The 27,823-nt window shown below is 70.3% G+C and overlaps 1 protein-coding gene across 1 annotated transcript in view; it reads left to right on the plus strand.

Annotated features, from left to right (window-relative positions):
• The first annotated feature begins 1,090 nt into the window (after positions 1-1,090).
• PIEZO1 (piezo type mechanosensitive ion channel component 1 (Er blood group)) overlaps positions 1,091-27,823 on the plus strand; it is a 31,677-nt gene continuing 4,944 nt past the window's right edge. Inside the window, exons 1-38 of the mRNA XM_067302364.1 lie at positions 1,091-1,231; positions 11,389-11,484; positions 13,454-13,576; positions 14,174-14,216; positions 14,412-14,574; positions 15,963-16,110; positions 16,247-16,460; positions 16,726-16,897; positions 17,164-17,256; positions 17,416-17,500; positions 17,803-17,894; positions 18,005-18,265; positions 18,351-18,462; positions 18,775-18,953; positions 19,033-19,181; positions 19,450-19,629; positions 19,709-19,803; positions 20,029-20,186; positions 20,275-20,451; positions 20,619-20,744; positions 20,915-21,115; positions 21,209-21,413; positions 21,667-21,771; positions 22,231-22,384; positions 22,948-23,191; positions 23,455-23,551; positions 23,666-23,834; positions 23,927-24,016; positions 24,279-24,367; positions 24,637-24,708; positions 25,242-25,342; positions 25,430-25,532; positions 25,910-25,993; positions 26,100-26,272; positions 26,345-26,466; positions 26,615-26,809; positions 26,917-27,175; positions 27,283-27,471. Coding sequence (XP_067158465.1) covers positions 1,168-1,231; positions 11,389-11,484; positions 13,454-13,576; positions 14,174-14,216; positions 14,412-14,574; positions 15,963-16,110; positions 16,247-16,460; positions 16,726-16,897; positions 17,164-17,256; positions 17,416-17,500; positions 17,803-17,894; positions 18,005-18,265; positions 18,351-18,462; positions 18,775-18,953; positions 19,033-19,181; positions 19,450-19,629; positions 19,709-19,803; positions 20,029-20,186; positions 20,275-20,451; positions 20,619-20,744; positions 20,915-21,115; positions 21,209-21,413; positions 21,667-21,771; positions 22,231-22,384; positions 22,948-23,191; positions 23,455-23,551; positions 23,666-23,834; positions 23,927-24,016; positions 24,279-24,367; positions 24,637-24,708; positions 25,242-25,342; positions 25,430-25,532; positions 25,910-25,993; positions 26,100-26,272; positions 26,345-26,466; positions 26,615-26,809; positions 26,917-27,175; positions 27,283-27,471 — 5,382 coding nt within the window. The 5' untranslated portion in view covers positions 1,091-1,167. The remainder of the gene's footprint in view (positions 1,232-11,388; positions 11,485-13,453; positions 13,577-14,173; positions 14,217-14,411; positions 14,575-15,962; positions 16,111-16,246; positions 16,461-16,725; positions 16,898-17,163; positions 17,257-17,415; positions 17,501-17,802; positions 17,895-18,004; positions 18,266-18,350; positions 18,463-18,774; positions 18,954-19,032; positions 19,182-19,449; positions 19,630-19,708; positions 19,804-20,028; positions 20,187-20,274; positions 20,452-20,618; positions 20,745-20,914; positions 21,116-21,208; positions 21,414-21,666; positions 21,772-22,230; positions 22,385-22,947; positions 23,192-23,454; positions 23,552-23,665; positions 23,835-23,926; positions 24,017-24,278; positions 24,368-24,636; positions 24,709-25,241; positions 25,343-25,429; positions 25,533-25,909; positions 25,994-26,099; positions 26,273-26,344; positions 26,467-26,614; positions 26,810-26,916; positions 27,176-27,282; positions 27,472-27,823) is intronic.

The raw sequence follows: 27,823 nt of genomic DNA on the forward strand, positions 1-27,823 counted from the left end.
GCCAGTTTATTAAGTGTGTTTGGAAAACAACGTGAGAAAGCCAAAGAATGTGGAGAATTTCACGGGTTGATGTTTCCTGCTGGGGCTGAGCGGTGCTGCCGGTGCTGGTGCTGGTGCCGCGGGCTGCGAAGGGTGCTGCCCTCGCCGCCAGGCGTATCCCCGCGCCTCCCGGGCTGGCCTCGCTGGGGCCTGTGCCGCGGTGGGCAGCGAACGGGGCCCCAAGCTCCCGGGGTGCGCGGACATGCGCCCCAGGGCATGTAGTGGCACCCAGCTCCCGGGGTGCAGGACTGGGCCCCCAGCTCCCGCAATGTGGGTCTGGGCACCCCGCTCCCGGGATGCGGGTCGGGGCATCCCATTCCTGGGGTGCAGGACTGGGCCCCCAGCTCCTGCAATGTGGGTCTGGGCACCCTGCTCCTGGGATGCGGGTCGGGGCATCCCATTCCCAGGGTGCAGGACTGGGCCCCCAGCTCCCAGAGCGTGTGGTAGCCGGCTGCAGCAAATTACGGGAGCGCGTGACATTTCCACCCCGCTGCCGCAGCTTCAGAGCTTTCTGCGGACATTAACTAACCCCGGAGCCCTAAACGAAGCACTCAGCCTCAATTATCTCCAGTGCCGTTTTTTTTTAACGACGAGCAAACAGGAAACACACAGTCTTTTTTTTGCCACAAATGCCCTTGCCTGCAGCCTGCCTGCTCGCTGTGGCAGAGGGAACATGGGGGCCAGGCTGGAGCTGCGCCGGGAGGCCCCCTCGGCTCACCCCAGCGCGGCTGCCCCTTGCGACGGGCTTTCACGGCCCCCCTCCAGCTCCCTGCCCACCGAGGGGGCCGCGCTCCCCCCCCCCCCCACCCCATGCGCCCGCGAGCCGCCGGTGGCAGCGAGGGCTGAGACCGGCCAACTCGTGTCAGCAGTGCGGCGGGGCTGCAGTGCGCGGCGGGCGGCGCTAGGTGGTGCCGGGCGCCGCGCCGCGCCGGGCCGGGCCGGGCCGGGCCGGGCCGGGCCGTGCGGACCAGCCCGCCGAGGGGCCGGGCGGCGGCGGCGCCTATAAAGGCGGCGGCGGGCGCGGGGCGGTGCGCTTTGCTCCGCTCCGCTCCGCTCGCTGCGGGACCGGCCCTGCGCAGCCCAGCCCCGGCGGGGCGGAATGAGCCCGGCGCGGGGCCGCCTGGAGCCATGGAGCGGCGGGTGCTGTGCGCCGGGCTCTACTGGCTGCTGCTGCCCCTGGCCCTGCTGGCCGGTGAGTGCCGGGTCGCGGGCGCACGTGCGCGGCGGGACCCCCCCCCCCCCCTTCCCCGCGCGATACTTTGTATCCGCTCGGCGCTACTTTGTATCGGCCCGGCCGGGGGCGCCCCGGAGGGTGGCGGCGCTGGGGGTGCCCGCCCTGGGGGGGGGGGTGGAGGCTTGTGGGTGGCCCCGGTGTCCGGTTTGGGGGGGGGTGCAAATGTGCTGCCCACGCTGCGTGCGCTGGGGCCACCCATGGGTGAGGGGAGCTGCTGGGGTGCCCCGGTGAGCCTGGCTGCGGTAGGTGGGACCCCCCCCAGCTGGGATAGGCTGTGCTGAGTGTTGGGGGGCTGCCAAGGCCACCCATGGGTGAGTCAGCTTCCCCCCCCCCGCGACGAGCGGGCTCCCCGTGCCGCGGTGCCTGGGCACCGCCTGTCGCGGTGGCGGGGAAGCGGCTCGGCGGTCCGGGGCTCTCCCCGCAGCGAGGAAGCGGGATGAATCAGTGCAGGCCTACTGGCCGCCCGCGGGAAGCGAGGGGCCCACGCGGGAGCGTGACGTGCGGCGCCCGGCTCCGCAGCGCTGCGATAAGAGGTCTTAATCCAACCTCGGCATCTCGTGGCCCCTGCAGCGTGCTCGCGCTCGGGTGCTGTGACTCTGCCTGCGCCTCCTGGCTGCAGGCACCCGAGGCTGGAGTGTAACTGGGGCCGCTGCCGTGGGAATGACCCTTTTCCTCCTGTTCCCGGGCCCAGGGAAGGGGGAGCAGGAACAGGGGAGCCCTGACCCGGCACAGAGCCTGGGGGGCGCTGGCTCGGGACAGGCTCCTTTTCCTCGCTGCCTTCTGGAACGCTGAACTGGGAACGTGCCTGATCCTGAAAACACAGCAAAATTTTCCTTGCTGGTGCGGTGCTGAGCCACTGGCAGGCCGGGTGCTGGCTCCTGGGCGTGCACGCACTGCGGCCCCCAGCAGAGCCGCTCCAAGGGGAGTGAGACATGGGGGGCGCGGGCAGCTCCTGCAGCGCGCCCTCAGGTCGTGCCGCCGGCTGCGGCCCTGCGGGGCACCGCACCTTTGCCCCAGCAGCAGCACCCGCTAACGACAGACATGTGGAAGCCAGTCAGGGCTGAAACCGTCTCCCTGGAGGTCAGAAGCGGCGGGTGTTTTGCAAGTTTTATCACCGAAGGCCAGAGCTGCGCGCCGGACGCCAGCAGGCTTGGTGCGCCGGGTGCCTGCCGCGGCTCCTGCCCCGGTGCGGCCTTGCCCGCTCCCCGCGCCGTCGAAAGGGCATGCATTCCTCCGCTGGATTTCACAAACCTGCTCCTGGGAGACGGGGCTGCTGTTGTGGAGGCTCTTTTGCAACAGGCTGCTCGGCCTCGCGCTGGGGTTGAGGAGGACGCTGGGCTCCCGGCAAGGTGGCCGGCCCCCGCCTCGGCTGCGCGGCCGGGCACCTCCCCAGGGCCGCGGCGGGGAGCGGGACACCTACCTCGGCTGCAGCCTCTGGCTCTGCGAGGCTGGATTCGTCACTCCAAAGCTGCTCTAAGCCCATTTTAAGCAATGTTGGCCTTTGAAGGCAGATGCACCACCCACCTAGGCAATCATCTGGCTACTAGCCTGGAAAATACCAGTGTCCTGAGACTTGCAGAACAAGAATCAGCTCTTTGAACCTGGGCTGCTCGGGGAAACGTGTTCGGGGACTCTCCGTTTACCTTTAAATAGACTCAAAGGAAAACCTCTGCAGGGCCGTGGAGCCCGGCGCTCCATAAACAGGATTGTTCAACAGCCTCCTTGTGCCCGGCCCCGCGGTGCGGGCGCAGGCGGCCCGGCGGGTGCTACGGCGCCTCGCAGGGCATCCGCAGCTGGGAGAAGCTGCAACGCAACTTCTGCAACAAGCAAGTGTCACCGCAGCCCTGGGCAACGCGTGCTGCCTGCGAGGGAAGCGTACCCGCTGCGGTGGCACCTGGCAGGTCAGGGCCATGTCCAGCAAGTGAACCCAGAGCTCCTGACCCCGCTGCATTTCAGCTTGCCGTGGCCCGGCCGGCTTTTGCAGAAGCAAACTGGGCTTTCTGGGCCTCCGGCAGAGGCAGCTCGAGCGGGGCGAGACTTGCTGGCGGAGGAAGTTGGTGACTGTTGAAAAAGCTTCTCTATTTGCTCTAGTTTATGTGGGGAGTGACTCAGTGTATCGTGCAGGATGTGAGGAGGTTAATTATAACCCTGCCTACAAACTGGGCTGGGAAGGTGTCCGGGTGCTGGTTGCACACCGCCTCCCTGGCGGGGCTGCCCGGCTGCAGGAGCCGCTGGCCCCCTCCCGCGGCGTGGGCTGGCGGCTATGTGGGTGCTGCCTTGCTGGGTGACACGTGTCCTCCTGCGACTTCGGGCGCTGCCAGGGCTGCAGCCCCCGCGGGGCGGAGGGGTCTCTCGTGCCCCGGCTGAGCCGTTGCTCCTGTTGCGTTGGGCTTGCAGCCCTGCGGGTCCACTCTCTCCGCTCTGCGCCGCGGAGGCTCTGGCCGAGGCCGCTGGCTCCCCAGCGGGCTCCTGAAACCCTAGTAGCGCGGTGTAATATTCCCTCTGCTTCATCAGGGGGTTGTTTAAATTTGGGACCTCGTTTAGGCAGCTGCTGTCCAGGGGGATCAAATCCAAGGTGCTCTTGTTTCTGCTATTTAGCCGCTTGTCAAAATAGATGTGCAGGTGACTCGTTGGGCTCGGGGTCCCGCCGGCATGGCAGAGGAGCACCGAGCGCCTGCTCCGGCGCCCCATCCCGGCTGGCCGCGGGGGCTTGATCCGTGCGGCGAGGGGGGAAACTGAGGCACGGGGCGATGCAACCCGCCCCTGGGCTCTGCGGGGGAGCAGCGGCCCCCGAGCACAGCCTGCCTCCGCCCGCGGCCCTCCCGGCCTTCCTTCCCCTGCAATTAGGGCTCTTCCCGAACGTCCGGAGGATGTTGCTTGCGGCTCCAAGCCAGCTCGGCGCTGGGCCCTGTGGCACGGCCGGGGCTTGGGCAGCCCCTCGTCCCCCGCGGGCCAGCGCCGCCCCGGGGTCCCGAACTGAGGCTCTGCCGCGGCCCCGCTGCCTGCCGGAGCCGCCCACCCGCGAGTCCCGCAGCCCCCTGGGCCTGCTGCGAGGAGACGGGGTCCCCCGGGGGGCCGGGGCCAGGCTGGGTCCCGCCACGCCGCGGGGAGCCCGGGTGCGGGCAGCCGTGTGGGCTGCAGCCAGCTGCCTCCTGTGGTCAGGGGCTTTTTTTTTCCTTTTTTTTTTAAATGAGGGGAAATTCAAAAAAAAAAAAGTCACGGATGTCTCCAAGAGAAACAACTCCTGCTTCCTCCCCAGGGCAGGACCGTGGGGGATGGTGCGGGCGCAGGGCTGGCCCCTGGTGCCGCTGTGGGCCGAGCCCTGGGCCCCTCGGCACGTGGCCCTGCGCCCCTGTTTCGGGGTGCCCCGTCTCCCCCCGGGCTGAGCACTCGGCAGAAGTACGGGCACGTCCGGGCGGGCACCCAGCGTGCCGGGACGAGCTGCGGTGCGTTGTGCTGGTGCCGCGGGGCGAGAGGAGCCGCTCGGGGATGCACCGGGTCCTGCCTCCCCGGGGACCCGGCACCCTGTCCCGCAGTGCCCGTGGCCAAGGGAGCAGCCTGCTGGGTGCCCGCGGTGCTGGGTGTCTCTTCGCGATTGCCCCAGGCTGGATTTACAGGACTTTATCAGGAGCCCGTGGTTAGCTGCCGTGCCAGAGCCTGGCTGGAAGGAGTCTGGGCACGGCGGGGCCTTCCCGTACCCTGGCCATGGCTGCAGACCCGGGAACGTCCTGGGATGCTCGGGCTGGGTGAGAAGCGGGGGCTTGTTCAAACCCTGCCCCGTAACATCCCCGTGTGGCGTAAGCGATGGAGACTGAGCTGTGAATGGAAACTATCATTGAGGCTCTGGCAGCGTCCTGGTGCTGAGCACCCTGCTCTGGGGGCCTGAGGGCTGCTCCAGCCCCTTGGCGTGGGAGCAGAGGGCTCTGGCACGGGGAGGTCCCGTCAGTGCCGGCTGTCCTTGTCCCCGTGCTTTCCTGGGGGTTCCCAGGTGCTGCGTCCCCTTGTGCCCTGCTCACGGGGACCGTCAGCGCGGGGGGAAGCCGGCGCCTGGTCCTGGCTCAGCGCCGCGGCCGCCCCTTCCACCTCGCTCCGCTCTTGCTTCCTCCCGCGCTGAGCACAGATGAGGGTGGGCAGCGGGAGGCCCAGGGTGGCCGCTGCAGGGACAGCCCGGTGCCTCTGCTCCCCGGCGCTGGGGTGGCCGCGGTGCCGTCCTCCTGGGCAGGCCTAGCCCTCGGCCTTTCCCATCGCGCTGTGCGATCCCGGGGCCGGCAGCACCGCAGCAGCTAGCCGTGGGCACGGCGCCAAGCCCGGTGCCCTCTGGGGCAGCTCCCACGGTGGCCCCAGGGAGCTATGATGGTCCCTGTCTCTCCGCGCTGGCAGGAGTGGGATTAGTTTTTCCACAAAAACAGGATACGGCGGGGTGAAATGGTGTGGCCGGTCCCTCGTCCTGGAAAGAGGAGTTGGGGCTCACTAGGAATCCAGCCGGGAATGTGCCCCGCATGCCTGGGGCTGGCTCTCCCAGGGCTCTTGCCTGCGCTTGGCAGCGCCGGCCCCGGGGCTTGTCCCCGTGGGCCACCGCGCGGAGCTGCCCGGCTGCTGGGACACTGCAAAATCCACCCTGTCTCCGCGGCACAGCCTCCTCCCGGGATCAGGGAGAGCCACTCTGGTGCCGTGCGTGGCCGGGTTCGTTAGCCTCCGCCTGGCTCTGCCCGCTTCCCGGGGCCTCCGTGCACCAAAACCCACCCAGCTCCAGCCACGCTGCCGCCCGGCCGTGCCCGGGAGCCCCTACCTGTGGCAGGGACGGAGCTGGGCCAGGGCCAGGCAGAGGCCCGGCACGGGCACCCCGGGCCCTCGCCGCAGCCCCGCGGGGGGAAAGTGGCTTGGCCGAGCTGCCTGGCTGCCACCGCAGGTGACGGGGCTGTGCGAAAATAGCAGTGCATGCAGTGAATTAAAGAGCTCTGCTAATTAATACCGAGCGGCCGCGGGTCCCAGCAGAGAGAGCGGCTGTGCCGGTGCCAATCAATGAGCAGCTCCCGGCGCGGGAGTGGGTGGAGGGGTGCGGGACCGGCCGAGGGAGGGCAGCGGCCATGGGCGAGCCATTTGGGGTGAGGTGGGTGTTTTCTGTGCCGCAGGCTCTCCCTGGGCTGCATGGAGAGAGCCAGCTGGGCGCCAGGGGCATGGGAGAGGTTCGAGCCGCGGGGAGCCGGGCCGTCCCGCGGGCGCGCTGGGGCTGGCCTCGCCGTGGGGCAGCGGGGAGCGCTGCGCGGAGGGGAGCACCGCTCGCGGGCCTCCCCCCGGGCCGGCTCCCCTGCCGGCGCTGCCGCCCCAGCAGTGGCGCGGGAGCTCTCAAGGGAAGATTAAAGGCTGGTGTTTAAAGAAATCCAGTGCATCTTGCTGAGCTCCCCGGTGCTGTGATTTATCCGCCTCTCAGCATATTAACTTGGTTAATATTTCAAGTGCTTCTGGCTGCCAGCTCCGGCTGCAGTGACGGATTAATCCTCTAGCAACGTCAGAGCTCTCCTGGCTGCTCCGGAGTCCCCTGATGGCGGGGGAGGAGGCTTGTAGAGAGGCTTTTTGGGGACGCGGGTCCAGCCTGCTCAGCCCTGACCGCTTGGGCGCAGCCTGCCCAGGTGCTCGGACCTTGCTGGGGGGGGGGGGGCGCGGGCGATGCCCAGCAGAGGCGTCGCAGGCAGCGGGTGGCCGCGCGGAGCCGCGTGCCAGCAGGCACCGTGGCGCTGGGCTGGGGCACGTCGCGCCGTCCCGGCTGGCTCCCTGCAGGGTGGTCCGGGAGGAGCAGGGTGCTGCGTGGGGCGCAGCCGGCCCCGGCGCCGCTCTGCTCCTGGCGCCGTTTCCCCACTCGGCAGAACTGGTTTTCCCCTCCGCTCCTCCCCGTGCGAGCGCTCCCCCTGCTCCATCGGCACCGCCGGCGGCGGGGGAACCGGTTCCCTCCCAGTCCGTGCAGGGTGAAGCGCCCGCGCCGCTGCGGCTGGGTGCTCCGGCCCCTCCGAGGAAGGCGCCCTGGAGAGGCGGGTGCAAAGCTGAGGAGCGCGTGCACGTCCCAAACGTGGGCTGCCCCAAGCCGGAGTCACGGATGCCAGGGGAGGAGCTGCGGCCTCCCTGCAGCTGGGCCCGTCTCGGGAAGCTCCGTTAAAATCTTTCCTCCCCAAGGCCTGAAAGGTCCGCAGAGCCCCGGTGCTGGCGGCCGAGGGGCTGGCCCGGCGTGGGGGCCGTGGCGAGCAGCGACCGCTCTCCTCGCGGCCTCCCGGGAGGCTGACGCGGGAACTTTCCCAGTGCCGGGCTCGAGCTGGGCTGCCCGCAGAGGGAGCGGGAGCTGTGGCCGGCTGCACCCCTGCTCCCAGCCTCGGGGCCAGGGTCCGGGGAGCCGGCTGGGCTCGGCGCCAGGGAGAGGTGAGCAAGCGGTGCCGCGCTGCAGCAGGGCTGCCTGGCTGCAGGGTCCCGCGGGTGCTGCCACAGCCAGGCTTGGTTGATGGCTCTGGCCGGGTGACGGGATGCGCAGGAGCTGTTCTGCTTGTCCCGTGCCATGTGCAGTCCCTCCTCCGCCAGCGTGACTCAGGCCAGTGGCTCCGGCACTCGTCTCCAGCCCAAATATGGTTGTGTTTGCCAGGGCCGGAGCAGGGCTGAGGGGAGGGTGCCTTTGGGTCCCCCGCCACGACCAGGGATGTGGCCAATCCTGCGGCTTGCTTGGGTGCTCTCAGCCTGAACATGCTTCTGGGGGCCACCACGATGGCTTGCGGCTCTGCTCCCGGTAGCTGTGCTTTGCTGGATTGTGCCACTCCAGATGCTCGGGGCACAGTGGTGCTGCAGCTGGGCAGCCTGGCTCTGCTCCCGGTAGCCATGCTTCACCAGACCGTGCTGCTCCAGATGCTCAGGGCATGGTGGTGCTGCAGCCAGGCTCTGCTCCTGATAGCTGTGCTTCACCAAACCATACTGCTCCAGATGCTCGGGGCACAGTGGTGCTGCAGCCGGGCTCTGCTCCTGATAGCTGTGCTTCACCAAACCATACTGCTCCAGATGCTCGGGGCACAGTGATGCTGCAGCCGGGCTCTGCTCCTGATAGCTGTGCTTCACCAGACCATGCTGCTCCAGATGCTCAGGGAGCAGCAGTGCTGTGACCGGGCAGCTGAGCGCCCGGGGCTTGCCTGGAGCCCTGCTGAGCACCCGGCCGCACGGGTTTGCAGCCTCGCTGCTCGCAGGAGGCTTCTCCAAGCCCTTGGCAGTGTAACAGCCAATGCTGAGCCCTGATACCTGCCTGTGTCCTCGGAGCTGGCCTTCGCCTCCTCCCGGGGGTGATGTCCCTGGCCCCCGTGTCCCAGGAGCCTCTAACTGGTGGCATAGTCCCCTGGGCCAGGCGGCGCTGGCTGGGCTGTGCTGTCCCGGCTGTGGGTGCATGGTCCCTGCGGTGCGTGCTCGTCCTGGGTGCCCGGCAGTCCCCGTCCTCCCCGGGTGTCTCTTGTGCCAGCTGGGCCCCAGCCCCGGTGATGCCAATGGGGCTCTGGCCCCCGCTGCTCCTGTCCTCGCCAGCAGCATCCGTGGGGTGGCCGTGGTGGGGACAGCAGCTTGCGCTGGGGCTGGGTCCCCTGGGCGCCTTCGGGTGCTCCTGTCCTGGAGCGGGGTTGGGGCAAGCGCTGCCCACAGCCTCGGCATGGGCTGGCTGCAGCTCAGCCCTGCCAGGGCTGGTCCTGGCCCCGCGGGCACCTCTGCCCCGGGAAGCGGGATGCGGGGGGCCGGGTGGGAGGGGTGATCCCCTCCCACGTCAGCCGGCACGGCGGCTCGCGGCCCTCCCCAGGAAGGTTCCTCTCGGCCTCGTTGCCGCTGGCACGGGAAGAGGAATATTTGCTCCATGAGATCATGGTTCACTGAAACGTAGCGCGGCGTTCGGGGAGGTGACGCATCCTGCAGGCTGGGGTCACTGCCGGGAGCCGGCTGGCGGGGTGACGGGCCTCTCTGCAGGCACGGGGACGCGAGCAGGGTCCTGGGTACCCCCCACCCCAGGGTGCAGCCTGGGACGTGGGTGCCTGGGAGAGGCCGGACCCGCGCCCTGGGCTGTCGAGTGCATTCCTGGTGCCGTCCCCTCCTGACCCATTCCCGTGCCACCCTGCTGCCGGATGGGGGTGCCAGGCTGGCTGGTGGAGGGGGGGGGGGGAGGTCTTGCCGGCAGCGGTGCTGGGGGCCGTGCGCCCTCCCCGGCCACCCCGCTGCCCTCGTGCATGTCGCCCTGGGATGAGCCGTCCCATAGAAACCCGTAAACACAGGAAGGGCTGTGCCCGGCTCGCTGGTGCGGAGCACGTCCCTGGCACCCGGCCCGCTCCCCCCGGCCTCTCGCCGGGCTTTGCCCCCTTCCCCAGCGGGCAGCCCCGGTCCCACGGGGGGGGGCTGTTCCCACGGCCACGCGGGCGCAGGGAAGGGGCGAGCGTCCCTGCCCCGGCTGAGCCGACACGGGGGTCTGGCACCCCGCTGCCGGTGCCTTGTGACCATCCCCTCCCTGGGTGGCCCTGGGGGCTCCCTGGCTTTTGCGGGACTCCCAAGGGCCCCTCTGCCTGGGGCTGGGGCCTGGGGCTGCTGATGGGGAGTTGGGAAGCGTGGGGATGTGCCGCTCCAGCTCGTGGGGTAGGCGACAGGCGTCCTCCTCCCCAACCGGGGACCATGTGGAGGGGGAGTGTGGCTAAAAAGCAAAGCTGCTGGGCTCTGCCACTCGCTTCCCCTCCGGCTGGCCACACGCTGGCTTCGCGGTGTCTCATGGGGCCGAGCGTGCAGCCGGCTCTGCCCAGGGGCAGCCGTGCCCATCACCGAGGCCTCCCGCCTGGGCGGCAGCTGCAGGCTCACCCAGGGCATGCCTCCGTCCCCACCGGAGCAGGTGCCGGCATCTGTCACGGCTCAGCCGGTGCACACGTGCGGCTGTGGGGAATGCAGCGTCCGCGTCCCCGTTGTGCTGGTGACAGCCCCGGGGTGCTGGCTCGGGTGCAGAGCTCCCTCCCCAGCTCCTCCAGCAGTTTCGCGCCTGAAAGCAAGCTGTAATTTAGGGCTAAAAATAAGCGAGGGGGAAGGTGGAGAGCTGGTGGCGGGCCTGGAGCGGGGCCGCCGGCGGGGCAGGTGAGCGCCCCAGCGGCGGCTGTGCCCGCGCTGGGGTGGGCAGCGGGTCGGGGTCCGGCCCGGCCATGGGGGGGGGCCCGGCCACGCGGCCCCTCGCGGGACCAGGGGCGCCCCGAGGCTCTGCCACCTGCACCCAGCCAGCGCCGTGGTGCCTGGGGGTCCCTCGCGTCCTGCCGGGGCAGATGCTGCTCCTGGCGCTGCTGGGAAGTAACATCACGGCGTTGCGATAGCGGCGAGCAAAGCTCAGCACCGTCTTACGGGAAGGGGTTTTATTTTAAACATCAGAATAAAGCTGATTTTGCTCATCGCTCTTGTGCCAAGGGCCCTGACCTGCCCCTGAGATGGAGCAGAGCCCCTGGGCATGTGCCAGGCGCTGCACCAACGTCCCTTGGACGATCCCTTCCCTGTGGGGTGCCCTCGGTCCTCCCACAGGGAGCGATGGGAGGGACGGACCAGCCTGCCCGCGCACGGGGTCCCGCAGGTGGCCCGCTCGGCCCCGCGGGCGCGGGGGGCTGCAGCGCCTTGCTTCAGCCCCGCGGATCAATCTGCCGGCGAGGGCAGAGCGAGGCAGCGCTGGCACCGCGCGGGCAGCTCAGACGGCAAAACCTTCCCAGAGGCCCCGCTTCCCAGAGCTCCGGTGCAGAGCAGGAAGGGACAAAATCCAATGCAGAAATCCCCCCGAGCGGCTGCCCGCTCCGGCTCCTGGGGGACCCTGGCACAGTGCCGGGCCGACTGGGGACGTGCTGCTGGGCAGGGACGCCCCAAATGCACCCGGTGCCGGGCACCGTGCAGAGTGGCAGGTTATCGCTGTGGGGTTCCCAGCTTGTTTTGTTCCAGGGGGCTCTGGGCTTTCCTGGTGGTCTCTCCTGTGCCACGGGGTGGGTGTGTGAGGGGACACCAGAGTCCCTGGGGTGGGGAGGTTATGGCTGGGGCCGTCCCTCCGTGGGTGCCATCCCCGTGCCGCGGGACCCCGGTGCTAACTCTGCTCGTGCCTCTGTCCCCAGCCTGCCTCTTCCGCTTCAACGTCCTCTCGCTGGTGTACCTGCTCTACCTCCTGCTGCTGCCCTGGTTCCTGGGACCCTCCGAGCACTCTGTGAAAGGTGAGGGCTGGGGGGGGGCTGCTGCAGCCCCACGCGCGTGGGGACCGGGTCCGCCATCGGTTCGGGGTGGCGGCGGCGGCAGCCCCGGCTGGGTGCACCGATCGCTGCCGGAGGGCGATCTCCGGGGCGGGCAGCCACCGCCTCGGGTGCCGCAGGGGCTGCCAGCACCTGTGCCACCCCCCGCACGGGCTCCGGGCACCGATGGGAGGCTGGCGGGGCCGGCGCTGCCCCGGTGGGAGCCCGGCGTTGGGGCTGGGGGTGCTGCGCGCGGCCCCTCCGGGCTGGCACCCCGTGGGGCAGGCTGCACGGGCGGCCCCGGGGCAGCTTGGTGCGCGGGAGCTATTTTTAGGGCGAGGGGGCTGCGAGCCGCCCTCGAGCGGGTACCTGCTCTCCTTCCTCTGTGGTTTCCCCCAGGCTGGGCAGCACGGGGACGCGTGGCTCCGTGTGGCGGCCTCGCTCCGTTAATTATAGCCCGGCCCGGCTATTAATAGGCTTCTGGCTACGAAAAGGCCAGTTTCGAGTCCCAGCCTTATTAACCAGAAACCTCAGAGCTGGGCTGTGCCCGCGGGGCGGGCGGGGACGTACCGCGCCGAGCCCCTCCGCCGTGGCCTGCGGTGGGTGCACGCCGTGGGTGCACGGGGCATGTCCCCACGGTGGGCACACACGGGTGCACGGTGCACGTCCCCACGGTGGATGCAAAGTGCATGGGGGGCACCCACGGTGCACGCATGGGGTGCGTCCCCCCACGGCGGGTACCCAGGGCGCATCCCCGGGGGCGCGCGCTGGCAGCGCTGGAGGAGAGCCAAGGCGCCGGCTGGGGGGCTCCGCGCAGCGGGTGGGGGGCACCCTGCTTCACGCCGGGGCCCGGCTGCCCGTCGCGAGCTGGCAGGCAGCGAGGGCTGCGCCCCTCTCCGGGTGCCCGTGCCCTCTGCGCCAGGCTGAGCCGCGCTGCGGCGGGAGCTGGCAGCGCCTGGCACTGCCATCGCTAAAAGCTCTGCCCTCTGAATATTTCATGGGCTTTCACGGCGTCGGAGCCCGGGCGCTGCCGAGAGCCAGCGCGCGGACTTACAGGAAAAAACAAGCGGAGGGAGAGCTTGGCCCGGGGCCGCCCCCCGGGCGGCGTGCAGCTGCCGCGGGGGCCGCGGGCTCGCGGCCTTTCCAGCGGCAGGGAAAATGGGAGCGGGGCCCGCGGAGCCGGGCGGGCGGGCCGGGGGCACGGCCGCAGCTGGCGGAAGGTGTGACGGGGCCGGCGGCGCGGTGCGGGGGAGCGCTGGCTCCTGCGCTGCCGCCCCCGGGAAATTCCAGCCGTGGGAAGGGGGGGCAGCCCTGGGCCGGCACTCCGGCATGGGCAGGATGGGATGGGGTTGGGAAGGGGAGCGCTCTGGCTCGGAGCAAGAGCATCTGATGCGGCTTCCCGTGGAGCGGGGACGGGGAAGCGCTCGGTGCCGGCTGGGTTGGAGGGCGCTGCTTGGGCGAGCGCGGCGCTGGGCACGGCCGGCTCCGGGGCGGGCGAGGGAGCGCGCCGGGGCCGCGGGGACCCCTGCTCCCCACCTCCCTCATCCCCCTGACACGCAGCCATGGGCAGCACCTCGGCACAGCTCCAGTGGCCAAAAACCACCCCCTTCACCAGCTGGTGGTGGAGAGCAGAGTGCCTCAGTTTCCCCAGGAACGCTGCATGAAGGGATGCCCTCGGGGGGGGAGGTGCTGGACTGGCAGGGTCCTGCTGGGATCCTAAGCGCTGCCGGATGGTCCCTACCCATCTCGGGGCAACCTCCCTGGGCCACCGGGACGCCCGGGGACACCCTGGAGCTGACCCCACCGCATGTCCCTGCCCGTGGCGGCGCAGCCGGGACCGGAGCACCCAGGGAGGCCACAGCCGGGCTGGAGCGTGGCCACGCTGAAGCCCCCCGGGCCCCGCTGGGGTGCTGGCATGCCGCGGGTAATGGGGGTGCCTCGTCCCCTCTTGCAGGTCACACCGGCCGCCTCCTCAAAGCTGTCCTGGGAACCAGCATCATCTTCCTCATCGCCCACTTCGTTTTCCAGATATGCCTCTACACGCTGCCCGTCCTGGACCAGCTGCTGGGGCCCAGCTGTGAGTGCGGGGCGCCCGCGGGGCCCCCCCCGCCCTCCCACCGCACCTGCCCCCCGCGCCGTGGGGCGCCCCGTCCCACCGAGCCCGGGCAAACCGCCGCGGTGCCTCCGCCCCTGCTCCGGCGGGACCGTGGATCCGCTTCCACGGGGAAGCAGCCCTTTTCCCGGCTGGTCCCCTGGCCGCTGCCTGCTCGCGGCTCTCCGGCCTGGCTGAACGCGGCTCCGCTCTCCCCCTCGAGGGAGCCGCGGCACTGGGGAACGTTTCCCTTTCGGAGAGCCAGGCTTGGCTCGCCGGCAGCCGCGCTCCCCGTCCCCAGGCTCGGCATCGCGCTCCGGGGCACGGGCCCGCCACCTGCAGCGCCCGGCCCGGGAAACCCAGCCACCTGCCAGCTCCTGGGGCCCTGCTGCTTTCCGAGGTGTCACCCAGGCCCACAGAGGAGCCCCCTGCGCCCCGGGGCTGGGTGGCGGGCTGTCGGGGACAGCGGGGTGCCGGCTTCGTGGTCAGGCCCCCGGCCAGAGCTGCGCTTGCCAGGGAGCCCCCGAGCCGGGCTCTTTCCCTTGGCCGCGCCGCGCTCAGCACCCCTGTGGTTCCCCGCAGGCAGCACCTGGGAGATCCTCGCCCGGCACGTCGGCGTCACCAGGTGAGGGCAGCGCCGCGGGCACGGGGCGGCCGTGGGGCCGGTGCCGTGCAGGGAGCCGGGGCGTCTGCAGCCGTCGGGGTGCCGCCGAGCTCAGCCCCTCCGTGCGCTGGTGCGGGGTGCGAGCCGTGCCGGGCGTCGCGGTCCACGTCCCCGAGTCCCCACCGAGTCCTCCCGTGCTCTGCTCTCCCCTGCCAGGCTGGACCTGAACGACATCCTCAACTCGGTGCGCCTCGTGGCGCCCGACGTGGGCATCCTGCTGGTGTCGTCGCTCTGCCTGTGCCTGTGCCACCGCCTCGTCCCCAAGGCCGGCGCTGCCACCCGCGCCCGCAGGCCGGAGTCCCTGGAGCCCCTTGAGCAGGTGAGAGCGTCCCCCCCGGCACCGTCCATCCGAGCCTCCGCCACGGCTCTGCTGGCAGCCCACCCGCTCCTGCATCCCTTCCCGGGCCCTGGCGCCGGGTGGCACCGCCTTCGCTCCGGCATCCCCAGATGCGCAGTCCGGGGCTGCCCGGGACACGGGGGCTTTGCACTGCAGTGTCCCCGGCTCCGCACCCCGGGGCCAGTGATCTCGGACAGGTTTCAGGGCTGAGGAGCGGGAGGGGAGCTTTGGCCGCCCGGCGAGCGGTCAGTGCCGGTGGGCCGGGTCCGTCCCCGCAGCTCCCGCTTCTCTGCGGCTCCCACGCGCCGGTCCCTGCGCGCGGCACCTCATAAAGGCCAGCGTGACTCAGCCGCGGCCGCCGGAGCGGAGGAGTGCCCGTGTTTGCTCCGCCGTTTCCATAGGGATCCCAGCAAACAGCCCGGCTGCACAGAGCCGCATTATGTGGGACCACGGAGCTGGGTGCTCACAAGCCGCTCCTGCCCCGGGCCGGCCGGTGGGAGCGCGGTGCCCGGTGCCCTGCGTCTCCAGACCCGCTCCTGGTGCGCGAGCGGGACCGCCGGTGCGTGCCGCAGCTCGCGGCGGGGGACACCGGTCCCCCAGGCCCGGTAAAGCCCCCGGTGGGGCTCAGTGCCGTCCCAGGCGCTCGGCAGCACGGATGCTCGCTGGTCCGGGCTGTAACCGGAGCCCGGGCAGATGCGGATGCCTTTGCCGTGAGCACGGGCCAGCGCGGAAGGCAGCCTGGAAAAAAGCTCAGCGCCGGGAACCCGGGCCCCGGCGCCAAGGAAAACAGGCTTGTTTCGGAGGAGCTTTCCAAGCGGCTAATGAGATAAACCCGGGCCCCGGCGCCAAGAAAACAGGCTTGTTTCGGAGGAGCTTTCCAAGTGGCTAATGAGATAAACACAGCCAGGTGCAGGGCTGCGCACCGGCTCAGCGCCGAGCAGGATGCCCCCAGCCGGCGCCGGCGCTGGCACAGGGAGGGCTGCCCTGCGCGGGGACGGGTTTCCAGCCCCCTGCCTTCCCTAAACACCCTCCCGGCCGTCTGCTGGGCTTGGGCCTCAGCAAGCGTCTTTGCGGGGCCAAACCAGATGCCAGGACCCGGGTGGGCTGGGGGTGCTGGTGTTTCGGGGGTGCCTCCTTGCACCAACCCCGCTGCACCCCGTCCCCGGCCATGCATAGGGCTCCATAGCTCTGTGTCCACCTGAGCTGTGGGGAAACTGAGGCACAGCACTGAGCGTGGAGCCACGCGCGCGGTGCCAGGACCTCTGCAGCAGGGTTGCAGGGCGGCGGGGATGCTGATGCCGCAGCGGGGGGCGGTTCGGGATCCCGCTGCCGCTGTGTCCCGGCCATCCCGCGCTCGCCTTGCCCGGCAGGGGGAAGAGGAGGCGGAGGAGGACGTGGAGCGGCGCGGCGGGGCGGCCGGCGGGGAGACGCCGCTGAGCGCCAAGCTGCGGGTGACGGCTCACTGGCTGCTGCGGGCAGCCGGGACGGGGCTGGCCGTCCTGCTGCTGGCCTTGGCAGGTGGGTGCAGGGTGTGTGTGTGGAGGGGCGGCGCGGGCGTGAGACGAGTTGGGGGGGTCTCAGCAGGAGCGGGGGGCGGCCGTGCCCGGGGATGCTCGGCCGCGCACTGACCGCCCGCGGGGGCCCTGCTCCCCAGGGATCACCCTGCCCTCCGCCTCCTCCAGCGTCTACTACCTGCTCTTCGTGGGGCTGTGCACGTGGTGGGCCTGCCACTTCCCCGCCAGCCGCCTGGCCTTCGATGCCCTCTGCGTCCTCGTCGGCGTCTACGCCGGCGCCCACCTCCTCTGCCTCTACGTCTACCAGACGCCCTTCGTCCAGGGGGTCTTCCCGCCCCCCACCATCTGGGCACGGTGAGTCCTGCCGGCAGCCGCCTGCAGCCCCCCGCGGGGCCGCGTGCCCGGCCGGCTCCCCGGGGAGAGCCGGCAGCCGGCCCGGCTCCTTGCTTGGCTCCCGGCCCGCTCCGGGCTGCGGCGGGTCCCCGGGGGCCGCGGCTCAGGCGGCTGGAGGTTGCCCCCGTGCCAGGGCACGGAGCCAGGATGGGGCCAGGATGGTGGCGCGGCCCCTGGGCTCCCTGCGCCCGCCGCGGGGTGACCACTGCCCGCTCCATGCCCGCAGGGTCTTCGGCTTCAAGGACATCGTCCTGTACACCAACTGCTCCCAGCCCAACGCCCTGGTGCTCAACACCGGCCACCCCTGGCCCGTCTACGCCAACCCCGGCATCTTGCTCCTGCTCTACTACACCGTGGCCACTCTCCTGAAGCTGCGGCGCCTGGATGCTGGCGAGAGGGTGAGGGGCTCGTCCTGCCTGCGGCCGGGATGCCAGTGGGGCTGCCGGACTGAGCTGGACCTCATGCCCACCCCGTGGGTGGTGCAGCAGCGTCCCCCTGCCCTGGCAATGCCCAACAGCTCCAGCCCCTGCACCAGGGGTGTCCCGCTTTGGAGAGGATGCTGGAGCAGTGGGGTGCCCGTGGCGGGGGGGGACAGGACAGGACCCCCCCCTTGGCCCCGGCGGCTCCTGCAGGGCTGCTCTGAGCCGGCTGCTTCCCCCCGCAGCGAGCCGCGCCGCCGGAGCGGTGCCCGGACAGGGAGCTGGTGGAGCTGGAGAGCTGGCCCAAGGATGGCGACGGCTTGGCTGAGGACACCAAGGTGGGGGAGCGGGGCCTGGATGCGCACGGATGGGGGGTCCCCAGCGCTTCTCCCCCGTGCACGGGGAGAGGGGCACGGCGGTGTGCCCCAAGGGGGGGGGGGGTGCTGGGAGCCCGGGGCCCCCGTGCCCGGCTCAGCCCTCTCTGCCCCCCCCCCCAGCCCATGCTGTCCCCCGGCGCCGAGAAGCCGGGCAGCGGCCCCGAGAACTGCACCGTCCACGTCATGGGCACCGCGCCGCAGCCGGGTAAGTCTGCCCGCGCGCCCGGCCCCAAACCTGGCACCCAGCCCCCCCCCCTGCCTGCCCCCCCGGGGCAATTCCCTGCACCCTGGGGCAATTGCCCCCCCTCAAGCGTGGGGCAGAGCTGCCCCCTGCTGCCCACTCCCAGCACTGCTGGGGGCAATTGCCCCTCCCGGGGGCAGTGCCCGGTGCCGGATGGAGCGATGCCTGGTGTCCGTGGCTGAGCCCCTCTCCGGGGTGGGCATGGGGAGGGCTGGGTGCGGGTGCCGGCGGGGGGGCGTCTCACGGCTCCCTCTCCCCGCGGCCAGGCAAGAAGCGGCACTCGGAGCGGCTGCCCCTGCACACGCTGGGTCACGTCATCATGAACCAGAGCTACGTCTGCGCCCTCATTGCCATGATGGTGAGGGGGGGACGCGGGGCTGCGGGGCCACCGGGCACCTCCTGGGCCGGCCGGCTCGGCACCCACGGGCGAGCCCAGGCGAGCGGCCGCGTGCTCCCTCCCCGCTCCAGGTGTGGAGCATCACGTACCACAGCTGGCTGACCTTCGTGCTGCTGCTCTGGGCCTGCCTCATCTGGATCGTGCGGAGCCGGCACCACTTCGCCATGCTCTGCTCGCCCTTCATCCTGCTCTACGGCATCGCCCTCTGCAGCCTGCAGTACGTCTGGGGCATGGACCTGGCCCCCGAGCTGCCCACCCGCGTCGGCTTCATGAGCCTCGAGCAGCTGGGGCTGGTGCGCCCCAAGTACCCCTGCTTGGACCTGGGGGCCAAGGTAACGCCGTGCCGTCCCCGTCCCCGTCGCCGTCCCTGCGGGCAGCGGGACCGGGGCTGTCTCCGCTCACCGCCTGTCCCCGCAGCTCCTGCTCACCCTCACCTTCTGGCTCCTGGTGCGGCAGTTCGTCCAGGAGAAGCTCCTGACGAGGAAGTGCCCGTCCACCCCGCTCCTGGAGGTGACGGTCTCGGACACGGGTGAGGGCACTGGGGTCCCTGCACGACGGTGGGGCCAGGCTGGGGACACGGGTGCCCCCCGTGCCCCAGCTCCAGCACCCCATGCCACGCGGGCGTGCGATGCCCTTCCCTGTCAGCCTGGGGTGAAGGTACGAGCGGGTGCTGCCAGCCGGGCACCCCCACTGGGGTTTCCCCATGCCCGTGTACCCGGCAGGAGCGGGGTTTGAGCGACGTGAGCGTGCTGAGCCGGCCACCGCGGGCAGCCAGCGCGCTCCCGGGGGACCCAGGTGTCCGGGTGGATCTGTGCCCCATGCCCGGCTCCGTGCCTTGCAGAGCCCAGCCGGCAGCAGGACGTGTTGAAGAAGCTGGGGGCCCTGGTGCAGGATTTCTACGCCAAGTACTGGATCTGCGTGTGCGCCGGCATGTTCATCGTGGTGAGCTTCGCCGGGCGCCTCGTCGTCTACAAGATCGTCTACATGTTCCTCTTCCTGCTCTGCCTCACCCTCTTCCAGGTAGGGCCCCGGCTGGGTGCCGTCCCGTCCCCGAGGCACGGCAGCGGTGCGAGGGGACGTCGCGGTCCTGTCCCTGCAGGTGTACTACAGCCTGTGGCGCAAGGTGCTGAAGGGCTTCTGGTGGCTGGTGGTGGCGTACACCATGCTGGTGCTCATCGCCGTGTACACCTTCCAGTTCGAGGACTTCCCCATGTACTGGAGGAACCTGACGGGTCTCACCAATGAGCAGTGAGTGTCCCCGGCCCGGCGTCCCTACCGCCACCATCCTCGTGGCAGGGTGGCGGGCACGGAGACGTGGCCAAGAGATGCTGGTGCTGGGCTGGGCTCTGCCCATTGCGCATGGGGAAACTGAGGCGCAGGGTGTTGGGGTTGAAACCAGGAGCACGGGCTCTGGGCTCTGGCTGGCTGGGCTCTGCCGAGGATGCCTGCCGGCTGGTCCGGGAAAAAGGAGGGGGGATGGATGCGGCCCCACGCTAACCTGCCCGTTCTTGCCCAGGCTGGGCGACCTGGGTCTGGAGCAGTTCAGCGTCTCCGAGCTCTTCTCCAGCACCCTCATCCCGGGCTTCTTCCTCCTGGCCTGCATCCTGCAGCTCCACTACTTCCACCGGCCCTTCATGCACATCACCGACCTGGAGCACATCCCCGCGGCCGAGCCGCAGCCCTGCCACATCCCCAGGTAGGGCCCCACGCCGGGGCCGCGCTCCGGGCACCCGTGGGTGCGTGCCGAGCCCGTGGCTGAGCCGTCCTCCCCGCAGGCCCGAGGAGCTGCACGGGAGCCGCCTGCTGCGGGATGCGGCCGCCGCTGAGAGCGCCAGGGCTGAGGGGGACGACTCCGACGCCGCCTCGCAGGGTACTGGGGTGGCACGGGGCATCCGCCGAGCTGGGATGGGGCAGGGAGGGTGCGGGGTGGGATGGGATGCCCTCGGAGCTGGGACAGGCAGGGGGGATGCAGGGTGGGACGGGATGCCCTCCAGGATGGGGAAGGGGGGATGCAGGGTGGGATGGGGTGTCCTCCAAGCCGGGACAGGGCAAGGAAGGCGCAGGGGTGGGACGGTGACAGGCCGTGTCCCCATAGTGCCCTCCAAATGGGGGCTGGTGCTGGAGCGCCTCATCGTGCTGGGCTGGACCTTCTCGGACAGGCTGACCCGTGCGCAGATCTTCGTGGGGCGCCTGCTCGAGCTCCACATCCTCAAACTCGTGGCTCTCTACACCGTCTGGGTGGCCCTGCAGGAGGTAGGGTCTCCCGCTGGGACGTGCCCCAGAGGACGTTGGCACCTCTGCTGGTGGTGGTGGCCAGGCTGTGACGCTGCCGCTTCCCCAGGTCTCGCTGATGAACTTCCTGCTGGTGCTGCTGTGGGCCTTCGCCATGCCCTACTGCCGCTTCCGCCACATGGCCTCCTGCCTCTCCACCGTCTGGACCTGCATCATCATCGTCTGCAAGATGCTCTACCAGCTCAAGATCGTTGACCCCAGCGAGTACTCCAGCAACTGCACCCAGGTGCCTGGGGAGCGAGCGGGGCGCCACGGCCGCTGAGTTGTGGATGCCTGGTGCCTGGGTGCTTGCGGAGGCACGGATCTACCTGGAGATGCCCATTTCTGGGTGGGATTCGGCTGCCGGCAGGGTCTGCCGGGGGTGCTGACACCCAGCTCGCGCTCCCCTTGCAGCCCCAGCACAACGCCACCAACCTGAGCCCGGAGGAGCTGGGCAACTCCACGCTGTACCGGGGCCCCGTGGACCCTGCCAACTGGTTCGGCATCCGCAAGGGCTTCCCCAACCTGGGCTACATCCAGGTGGGTGAGGGGGAAGGCAGGACCCCCCTGTGCTTGTCTGCTCAATGCTCCCTGCCCTGGGGCGCCTGTGGAGACCCCCATGTGCTGCTGACACGGGCATCGAGCAGAGGCCACGGGGGACGGGTGCTCGGCACCATCCTGAGGCCCTGAGCACCCTCTTGCCCGTCCAGAACCACCTGCTGGTGCTGCTGCTGCTGGTGTTCGAGGCCGTGGTGTACCGGCACCAGGAGTATTACCGCAAGCAGTTCCAGCTGGTGGCCCCCGTCACCGAGACCATCTTCGAGGACGTGTCCCGTGAGCACCTCGACCACGGCCTCATCAGCTGCGCCAAATACTTCTTCAACTACTTCTACTACAAATTCGGCTTGGAGGTGAGGAACGGGCAGTGGCGGGTGCCTGGGGGGCACTGCCGCTCCCAGCACCCCGGGGTGGGCATCTGAGCCGCTGATTTCCTCCACCCCCAGATCTGCTTCCTCATGATGGTGAACGTGATCGGGCAGCGGATGAACTTCATGGTGATCCTGCACGGCTGCTGGCTCATCGTCATCCTCACGCGGCGCCGGCGGGCAGCCATCGCCTGCCTCTGGCCCAAGTACTGCCTCTTCCTCGTGGTCTTCCTCCTCTACCAGTACCTGCTGTGCGTGGGCATGCCGCCCGCCCTCTGCATGGGTAAGGGGGCTCGGGTAAGGGGCTCGGGGGTGCCGATGGGGTCTGTGTGTGGCCATGCCGTCCACCCTGGGCACAGGAAGGGGATATGGGCAAGGGGACATGGGTAAGGGACGTGGGGGACTATGCATGGGCATGCCACCCGCCCTCTGCATGGGCAAGGGGCATGGGCAAGGGGACACGGGTAAGGGACATGGGGGACTCTGCATGGGGACATGGGGGCGAGCGTGCCGCTGAGGCTGCTGGCCCCCCCCAGACTATCCCTGGAGGTGGAGCCATTCCCTCCCCATCAACTCGGCGCTCATCAAGTGGCTCTACCTGCCCGACTTCTACGTGGCCCCCAAATCCACCAACCTCATCAGTGAGTACCCGGTGCCCTGTCCCTGTCCCCTCCCTGATGCCCCTGTCCCCCATGGGGCTCCCGAGCCCCAGGCAGAGCCCTGGGGGTCTCCTCCTCTCCCCCTGGATGGGGTGAGCAGAAGGGAGGTGGCCCCTGCCAGGACAGCTGGGAGGGGTGGAGTTGGGGGTGGAGTTGGGGTGGGCCCCACCCCTTTTGGGTAGGAGGAGCCTGCATAGAGCCCTGCCCCCTGTGGGAGGAGCTTGGTGGAGACCCCACCCCTGGGGAGGAGCTTGGTGGAGGTCCCATCCCTGAAGGTGGAGGCCCCATCCCTATGGAGGAGGAGCCTGGAAGTAGCCCTGCCCCTTGGGGGGATGGGCTTGTGGCTGGCCCCACCCCCTTTGCAGTGAAGGGGTGGGGACTGTATGAGCCCCGCCTCCCATGGGGCGGGGCCTGTGCCGGGGCTGAGCCGTGTGCCCGCAGACGACTTCGTGCTGCTGCTGTGCGCGGCCCAGCAGTGGCGGGTGTTCGTGGCCGAGCGCACCGAGGAGTGGCTGCAGGCCGCCGGCGAGAACGCGGACCGCCTCGACCTGGCGCGGGACCCCCACAACCCCACGCCCAACTTCATCCACTGCCGGTGGGCGCCCGCCGCCGGCGCGGCATGCACGGCTCCGGGGGCTGGGACGGGATGGGACCCCCAGGCATTGGGGTCCTCGCAGGATGGGGACGGGATCCCCAACCCCGGAGCTCCTCAGGGCCAGGGACAGCAGCCCTGTAGGCATCAGGACCCCCCCAGGGCTGGGCTGGGACTAGACCCTCATGGCTGGGACAGGACCCTGTGGGACAAGGACGGTACCCCCTGGAATGGGATAGGACCTCCCCGAGCCTGGGCTGGGACTCTGGGGCTTCATATCCCAGGACCCCCAAGTTGAGATGAGCACTGGGACCCCCAGGGGCATTGGGGACCCCCCCCCAGCAGCCTCTGGGACCCCCAGATAGGGCTGACACATACACTTGGGTCCTGCTGGTTTGGTTGGGGGTGGGGACAGGTAGCACCTTGCTGCACCCCAGCCGAGGTAGTGCCAAGCTCCCCAATTGCCCCTTCCCTGCTTGGCAGCCCCATTTCTGCCCCCCCCCCCCCGAAACGACGTGGGTGCTGGGAGGGGATGGGGACCCTGCTCTGAGCACCCCGACCCACAGGTCATACCTGGACATGGTGAAGGTGGTGGTCTTCCGCTACCTCTTCTGGTTCGTCCTGGTCGTGGTCTTCATCACCGGTGCCACCCGCATCAGCCTTTTCGGCCTCGGCTACCTGCTCGCCTGCTTCTACCTCCTCCTCTTCGGCACCGCCATGCTGCGCAAGCCGGCGCGGGCTCGCCTCGTGCTCTGGGACTGCCTCATCCTCTACAACATCACCGTCATCATCTCCAAAAACATGCTGTCGGTGAGGGCGCCGGGCTGCCGGGACCCCCTGCCCCATCCGTGCCTCGTGGAGCGGCCCCGGGGCTGCTCCTCGGTTTCTCCAGAGCCCGTCACCCGCCCGCCCTGCGGAGGTGCCACGTGGTTACCCCGGCACGCTCCTCCTGCTCCCGGCATCCCGGCGAACCCCGGGAGCCCCCCAAGCATCCACCGGGACCTGGGCGCCGGTGCGGCTCGGGGGTCCGGCAGCCGCCTGAGCCCGCGCTCTGCCCCTCTCTGCCCCGGCAGCTCCTCTCCTGCGTCTTCGTGCAGCAGATGCAGAGCAACTTCTGCTGGGTGATCCAGCTCTTCAGCCTGGTGTGCACCGTCAAGGGCTACTACGACCGTGAGTGCCCGGGCAGGGGGGCGCCGGGGGGATCCCGCCAGCCCTCGGCCCCCGGCGCGGGGCAGGTCGGGGGGGGCGGCGCTGCCTGACCTGCCCCCCTCTTTCCCCCGCCAGCCAAGGAGATGGGCAAGGACCAGGACTGCTCCCTGCCCGTGGAGGAGGCCGGCATCATCTGGGACAGCATCTGCTTCTTCTTCCTCTTGCTCCAGCGCCGCGTCTTCCTCAGCCACTACTACCTGCACGTCATGCTGGACCTCCAGGCCTCGGCCCTGCAGGCCTCCAGGTGGGTTAGGGGGGCGCCGGGTCCCCGTGGTTGGGGGGTGCCGGGGCCGCCGTGCCCCCCCTCACCCCGGGCGCCCGGCGCCGTCTCCGCAGGGGCGTCGCGCTGTTCAAGGCCAGCATCCTGAAGAGCATGCGCTCGCACCGGCAGGCTGAGAAGAAGTCGCTGGCCCAGCTCAAACGGCAGTGAGTCAGTTTTTGGGGGGCACCTGGGCCCCCCCCCCACCGCTTTCCCGTGGCTCCCATTAGCCTCTGGTGCATTGGGGCTCCCCTGTGTGCCGGGTGCCTGGGGAGGGATGGGGGATGCTACGGCCTCGTGCCGGGGTACGCGGGGTCCCTCTGGGGCTTTGTCCCCCCCCCACCCCGCAGGGACGTCCCCCGGGGAGGTCTGGGGACGCGGCGCGGTCACCGCGCGGAGCAGCTCCGGAGCAGCCCGTGTGCCTTGCAGGATGGAGCGGATCCGGGCCAAGCAGGAGAAGTACCACCAGGAGCGGCTGCCCGGCGGCGCTGGCGAGGGCCAGGACGAGGCCAGGGCAGGTGAGAGCTGGGGGCAGCCCCGGGGGTCCCGGCACCTCCAGCCTCTCCTGTCCCCTTCTCGGGGCACGGCAGGGTGACCTCGACCTGTCACCGGTGCCCGTCCCCCTTTGCTCGTCCCACGTCCTCGCTGGCTGGGGACCGGCGAGGAGCCCCCACGCCGTCCTGCGGAGTATTGCGGTGAACCACCCCTTCCCTCTCCGGTTGGCCCCCTCCTGGGGGACGGTGCAACGAGCGCGGCAGTGCTCAGCCCCACGTGTGCCGTTCCACAGAGCCCGGTGGCCAGGCGGACCCGTCCCGGCAGAGGGAGCGGTGGTGGCGGCCATGGTTAGACCACGCCGCAGGTACTGCCCCGGCACGGGGCATTAACCGGGGCGCAGCCCCTCGGCAAGGTCCCTCCGCCGGGGCCGCTAACACCCGCGGGGGCTGCACAGAGCGGTGGTGACGGTGCTTTTGGCAAGGTGACACCCTGCATGTCCCCCGTCCCCTCTCTCGGCCGCAGGACGTTAACTGGGGCTTTTTCTGCTTCCGGGCACTAACGGGGCAGCGACGCGGGGGGGCCAGGCCGGGTCCGGAGTTACCGGCCGCAGGTTCCCGGCGCCGCTTGGTGCGGCAGTTCCCGGCCGGCTGCAGAGAGCCGCCTACCGTGAGCCTCTCCGAACGCCAGCGCCAGAGGGACTCCTCTTTGGGACCTCCGATTCGAGTCCTCAGCCCTGCTGTCTCTGACGGGGACACCCGCGGGTGCCCTCGGCACTGAGCCGGCAGCGCTGTGCCCGCGGCACCGCGGCCAGGCAGAGACCTGGGGGGACGGCAGCGGGGTCTGCCCGGGCACCGGCCGTGGCACCCCGTGCCGTGACACCCCGTGCCGCCCTGGCAGTGCTGCATTCGGGCGAATACTTCCTCTTCGAGTCGGACAGCGAGGAAGAGGAGGAGGCTGCGCCGGAGGAGCCGCGGCCGGGCAAGCAGAGCGCTTTCCAGGTGAGCGCGGCCCCGGCGGGCAGCGGGGGTCCGGGGGCCTGGCTGTGCCCGCTGGGCGCTCACGGGCCCCGTCTCCTCCCGGCGCAGCTGGCCTACCAAGCCTGGATGACCAACACCAAGACCGCGCTGAGGCAGCAGGAGCAGCAGGAGCAGCAGGGGCTGGAGCAGCCGGACGCTGAGCTCGCTGCAGGTGGGACCGCTCGCCGCCCCGGCCCCTTTTCACCTGGCTCCAAAATGGGGCTGGGGTACGAGGAGGGGACCCTGTCTGGCACGGCAGCCGCTGATCTGTCGGGATCCCGTAAGGAGAGCATCGTCTCAGCGGGGTTTCCTGCGTGTGAGGGGACTCTCTGATGTCTACAGTAGGGTTGAGCACAAGCTTGCCCTCCTTTGGCTCCTGCCCTGGCTTTTAAGGTGGATGTGTCTGTGCCGTCAGTGAGCGAGTCGAGTGGGCCGGTGGGTTGGGAAGCTGTCGCGAAAGTGTCAGGGCAGAGGCGAGTGTGCACACACACCCCCTTCCCAGGGACAGTGGCCGGGCTGGGGGGACGTGACCCACCGCCTGCTTTGCAGGGGACGGCGGAGAGCAAAGGGCGTCAGAGGCTGAGACGCCTGAAGAGGCCGAAGGCCAGGAGGAAGAGGAGGAGGAAGGATCAGGTGGGTGGGAGGCAGGACCCCCATGGCTCCGGCGCGGGGGGCTGCCAGGGCCCTCGGGGGGGGCCGAGCTGGTGTGAAGCGCCGCCCTCTCTCCTCGCCGTCGCAGAGCGGGGCAACGTGGTGCAGCGGGCGCTGAACACCCTGCGCTTCCTGTGGGTGCTGTGCCAGGCCATGGTGGACGGCCTCACCCAGTGGCTCGACGCCTTCACCAAGGAGCACACGGACATGTCCACGGTGCTGCGGGTCGAGAGATACGTCCTCACCCAGCGGCTGGCCAAGGTGAGCGCGGGGCACGGCACGGCGTGGGGCACGGCGTGGGGCACAGCGGTGCTGACGCTCTGCCCGCTGCAGGGAGAGGACACGCACCGGGGCGTCCTGGACGAGCTCTACCTGCAGCCGCCGGACGATGGCCTCGAGGAGCCGAGCCAGCGGGCGGCTGGGGCCACCGTCCCCCAAAACGGCGTCGCTTCAAGGCAGGTGCATAGATGGCCCGGAGGGGCTCGGCTGGGCGGCGGGGGCCCCTGCACCCCTCCCTGTCTCCATGTCCTCCGGCATCGCCCGGGCACGGTGCCCGTTCCCCGCAGGGAGAGCGCCTGACCCCTGTCCCCTTGCCGTCCCCAGCGGGAGCGAAGGAGCCGACCTCGGCCAAAGGGCTGAGCGCCCCGAGGCCATCCCCGGGGGCTACCCGGCGCGGCGCAGCAGCAGCGAGGAGCAGGAGCCGGCCCTGGGCTCGCAGGAGGACGTGGCCGGCTCGCGGGAGCTCCTGGCCCTTCCCCAAAACCGGACCCGCACCGCCAGCGAGCTGCTCCTGAACAGGTACCGGTGCTGGGACGGGGGGTCGGTGCGAGGCATCCCGGGACGGCAGGCATCCCGGGATGGCGGCGGCACAGCCCGCTCGGGCTCAGCCCCCACCTGCCCTGCAGGCGGCTCTACTTCGCCACGCTGGAGGAGTCGGATCAGTTTTACCGGTCCCACAACCGCTTCCTCAAGCTGCTGCTGGCCGCCTACCACTGCGTGGCCGCCCACTCCGAGCTGCTCTGCTACTTCATCATCATCCTCAACAACATGGTGACCGCCTCCGTCATCTCCCTCTTCCTGCCCATCCTCGTCTTCCTCTGGGCCATGCTCTCCGTCCCCCGGCCCAGCAAGCGCTTCTGGATGACCGCTATCATCTTCACCGAGGTGGGCACGGGCCGTGCCGGCTCACGCTGCGGTTCTCGCTGCCGGAGTGGCTGGGGAAGGGACCGCTGGGCTCCAGCTGCCTCCCGCTGACCCCTGCATCCCCGCAGGTGATGGTGGTGGTGAAATACCTCTTCCAGTTCGGGTTCTTCCCCTGGAACAGCTACGCCATGCTGGTGCGCAACGAGGGCAAGCCCTTCTTCCCGCCCCGCATCCTGGGCCTGGAGAAGACCGACCGCTACATCAAGTACGACCTCATCCAGCTCCTGGCGCTGTTCTTCCACCGCTCGCTCCTGCTGGTGAGCCCCAGGGCGCTGGCACTGCCGCGGGCAGGGGGCTCGGGGCACGGCACCCTGTCCGGCCTCCCGTCCGGCGTTGGGGACTGTCCAGCTGGACCGTCGCCGTTGGAGGGGGTCCAGCTCTTGGGCATCTCCGTCTTTGCTTCCAACCGAGACGCCGGTTTCTGGTGACTCTGGCCACTAGGAAGCTTTAGGGCCCTTGATGCTCGGGGCGCCTGGGTGCGCTGGGAGCAGGATGGCCGGGGCAGCACCCAGCTCCCTGTGCAGCGTGGTGGGGTGAAGCGCGTGGAGCCGGGGGGTGGTAGGAAGTGCGGCCACGGTGGGTCCTGGCCGGGCTCTCGCTAACCCATGG

The sequence above is a fragment of the Apteryx mantelli genome, chromosome 10 (assembly GCF_036417845.1).
Source record: "Apteryx mantelli isolate bAptMan1 chromosome 10, bAptMan1.hap1, whole genome shotgun sequence".
Classification (NCBI taxonomy): domain Eukaryota; kingdom Metazoa; phylum Chordata; class Aves; order Apterygiformes; family Apterygidae; genus Apteryx; species Apteryx mantelli.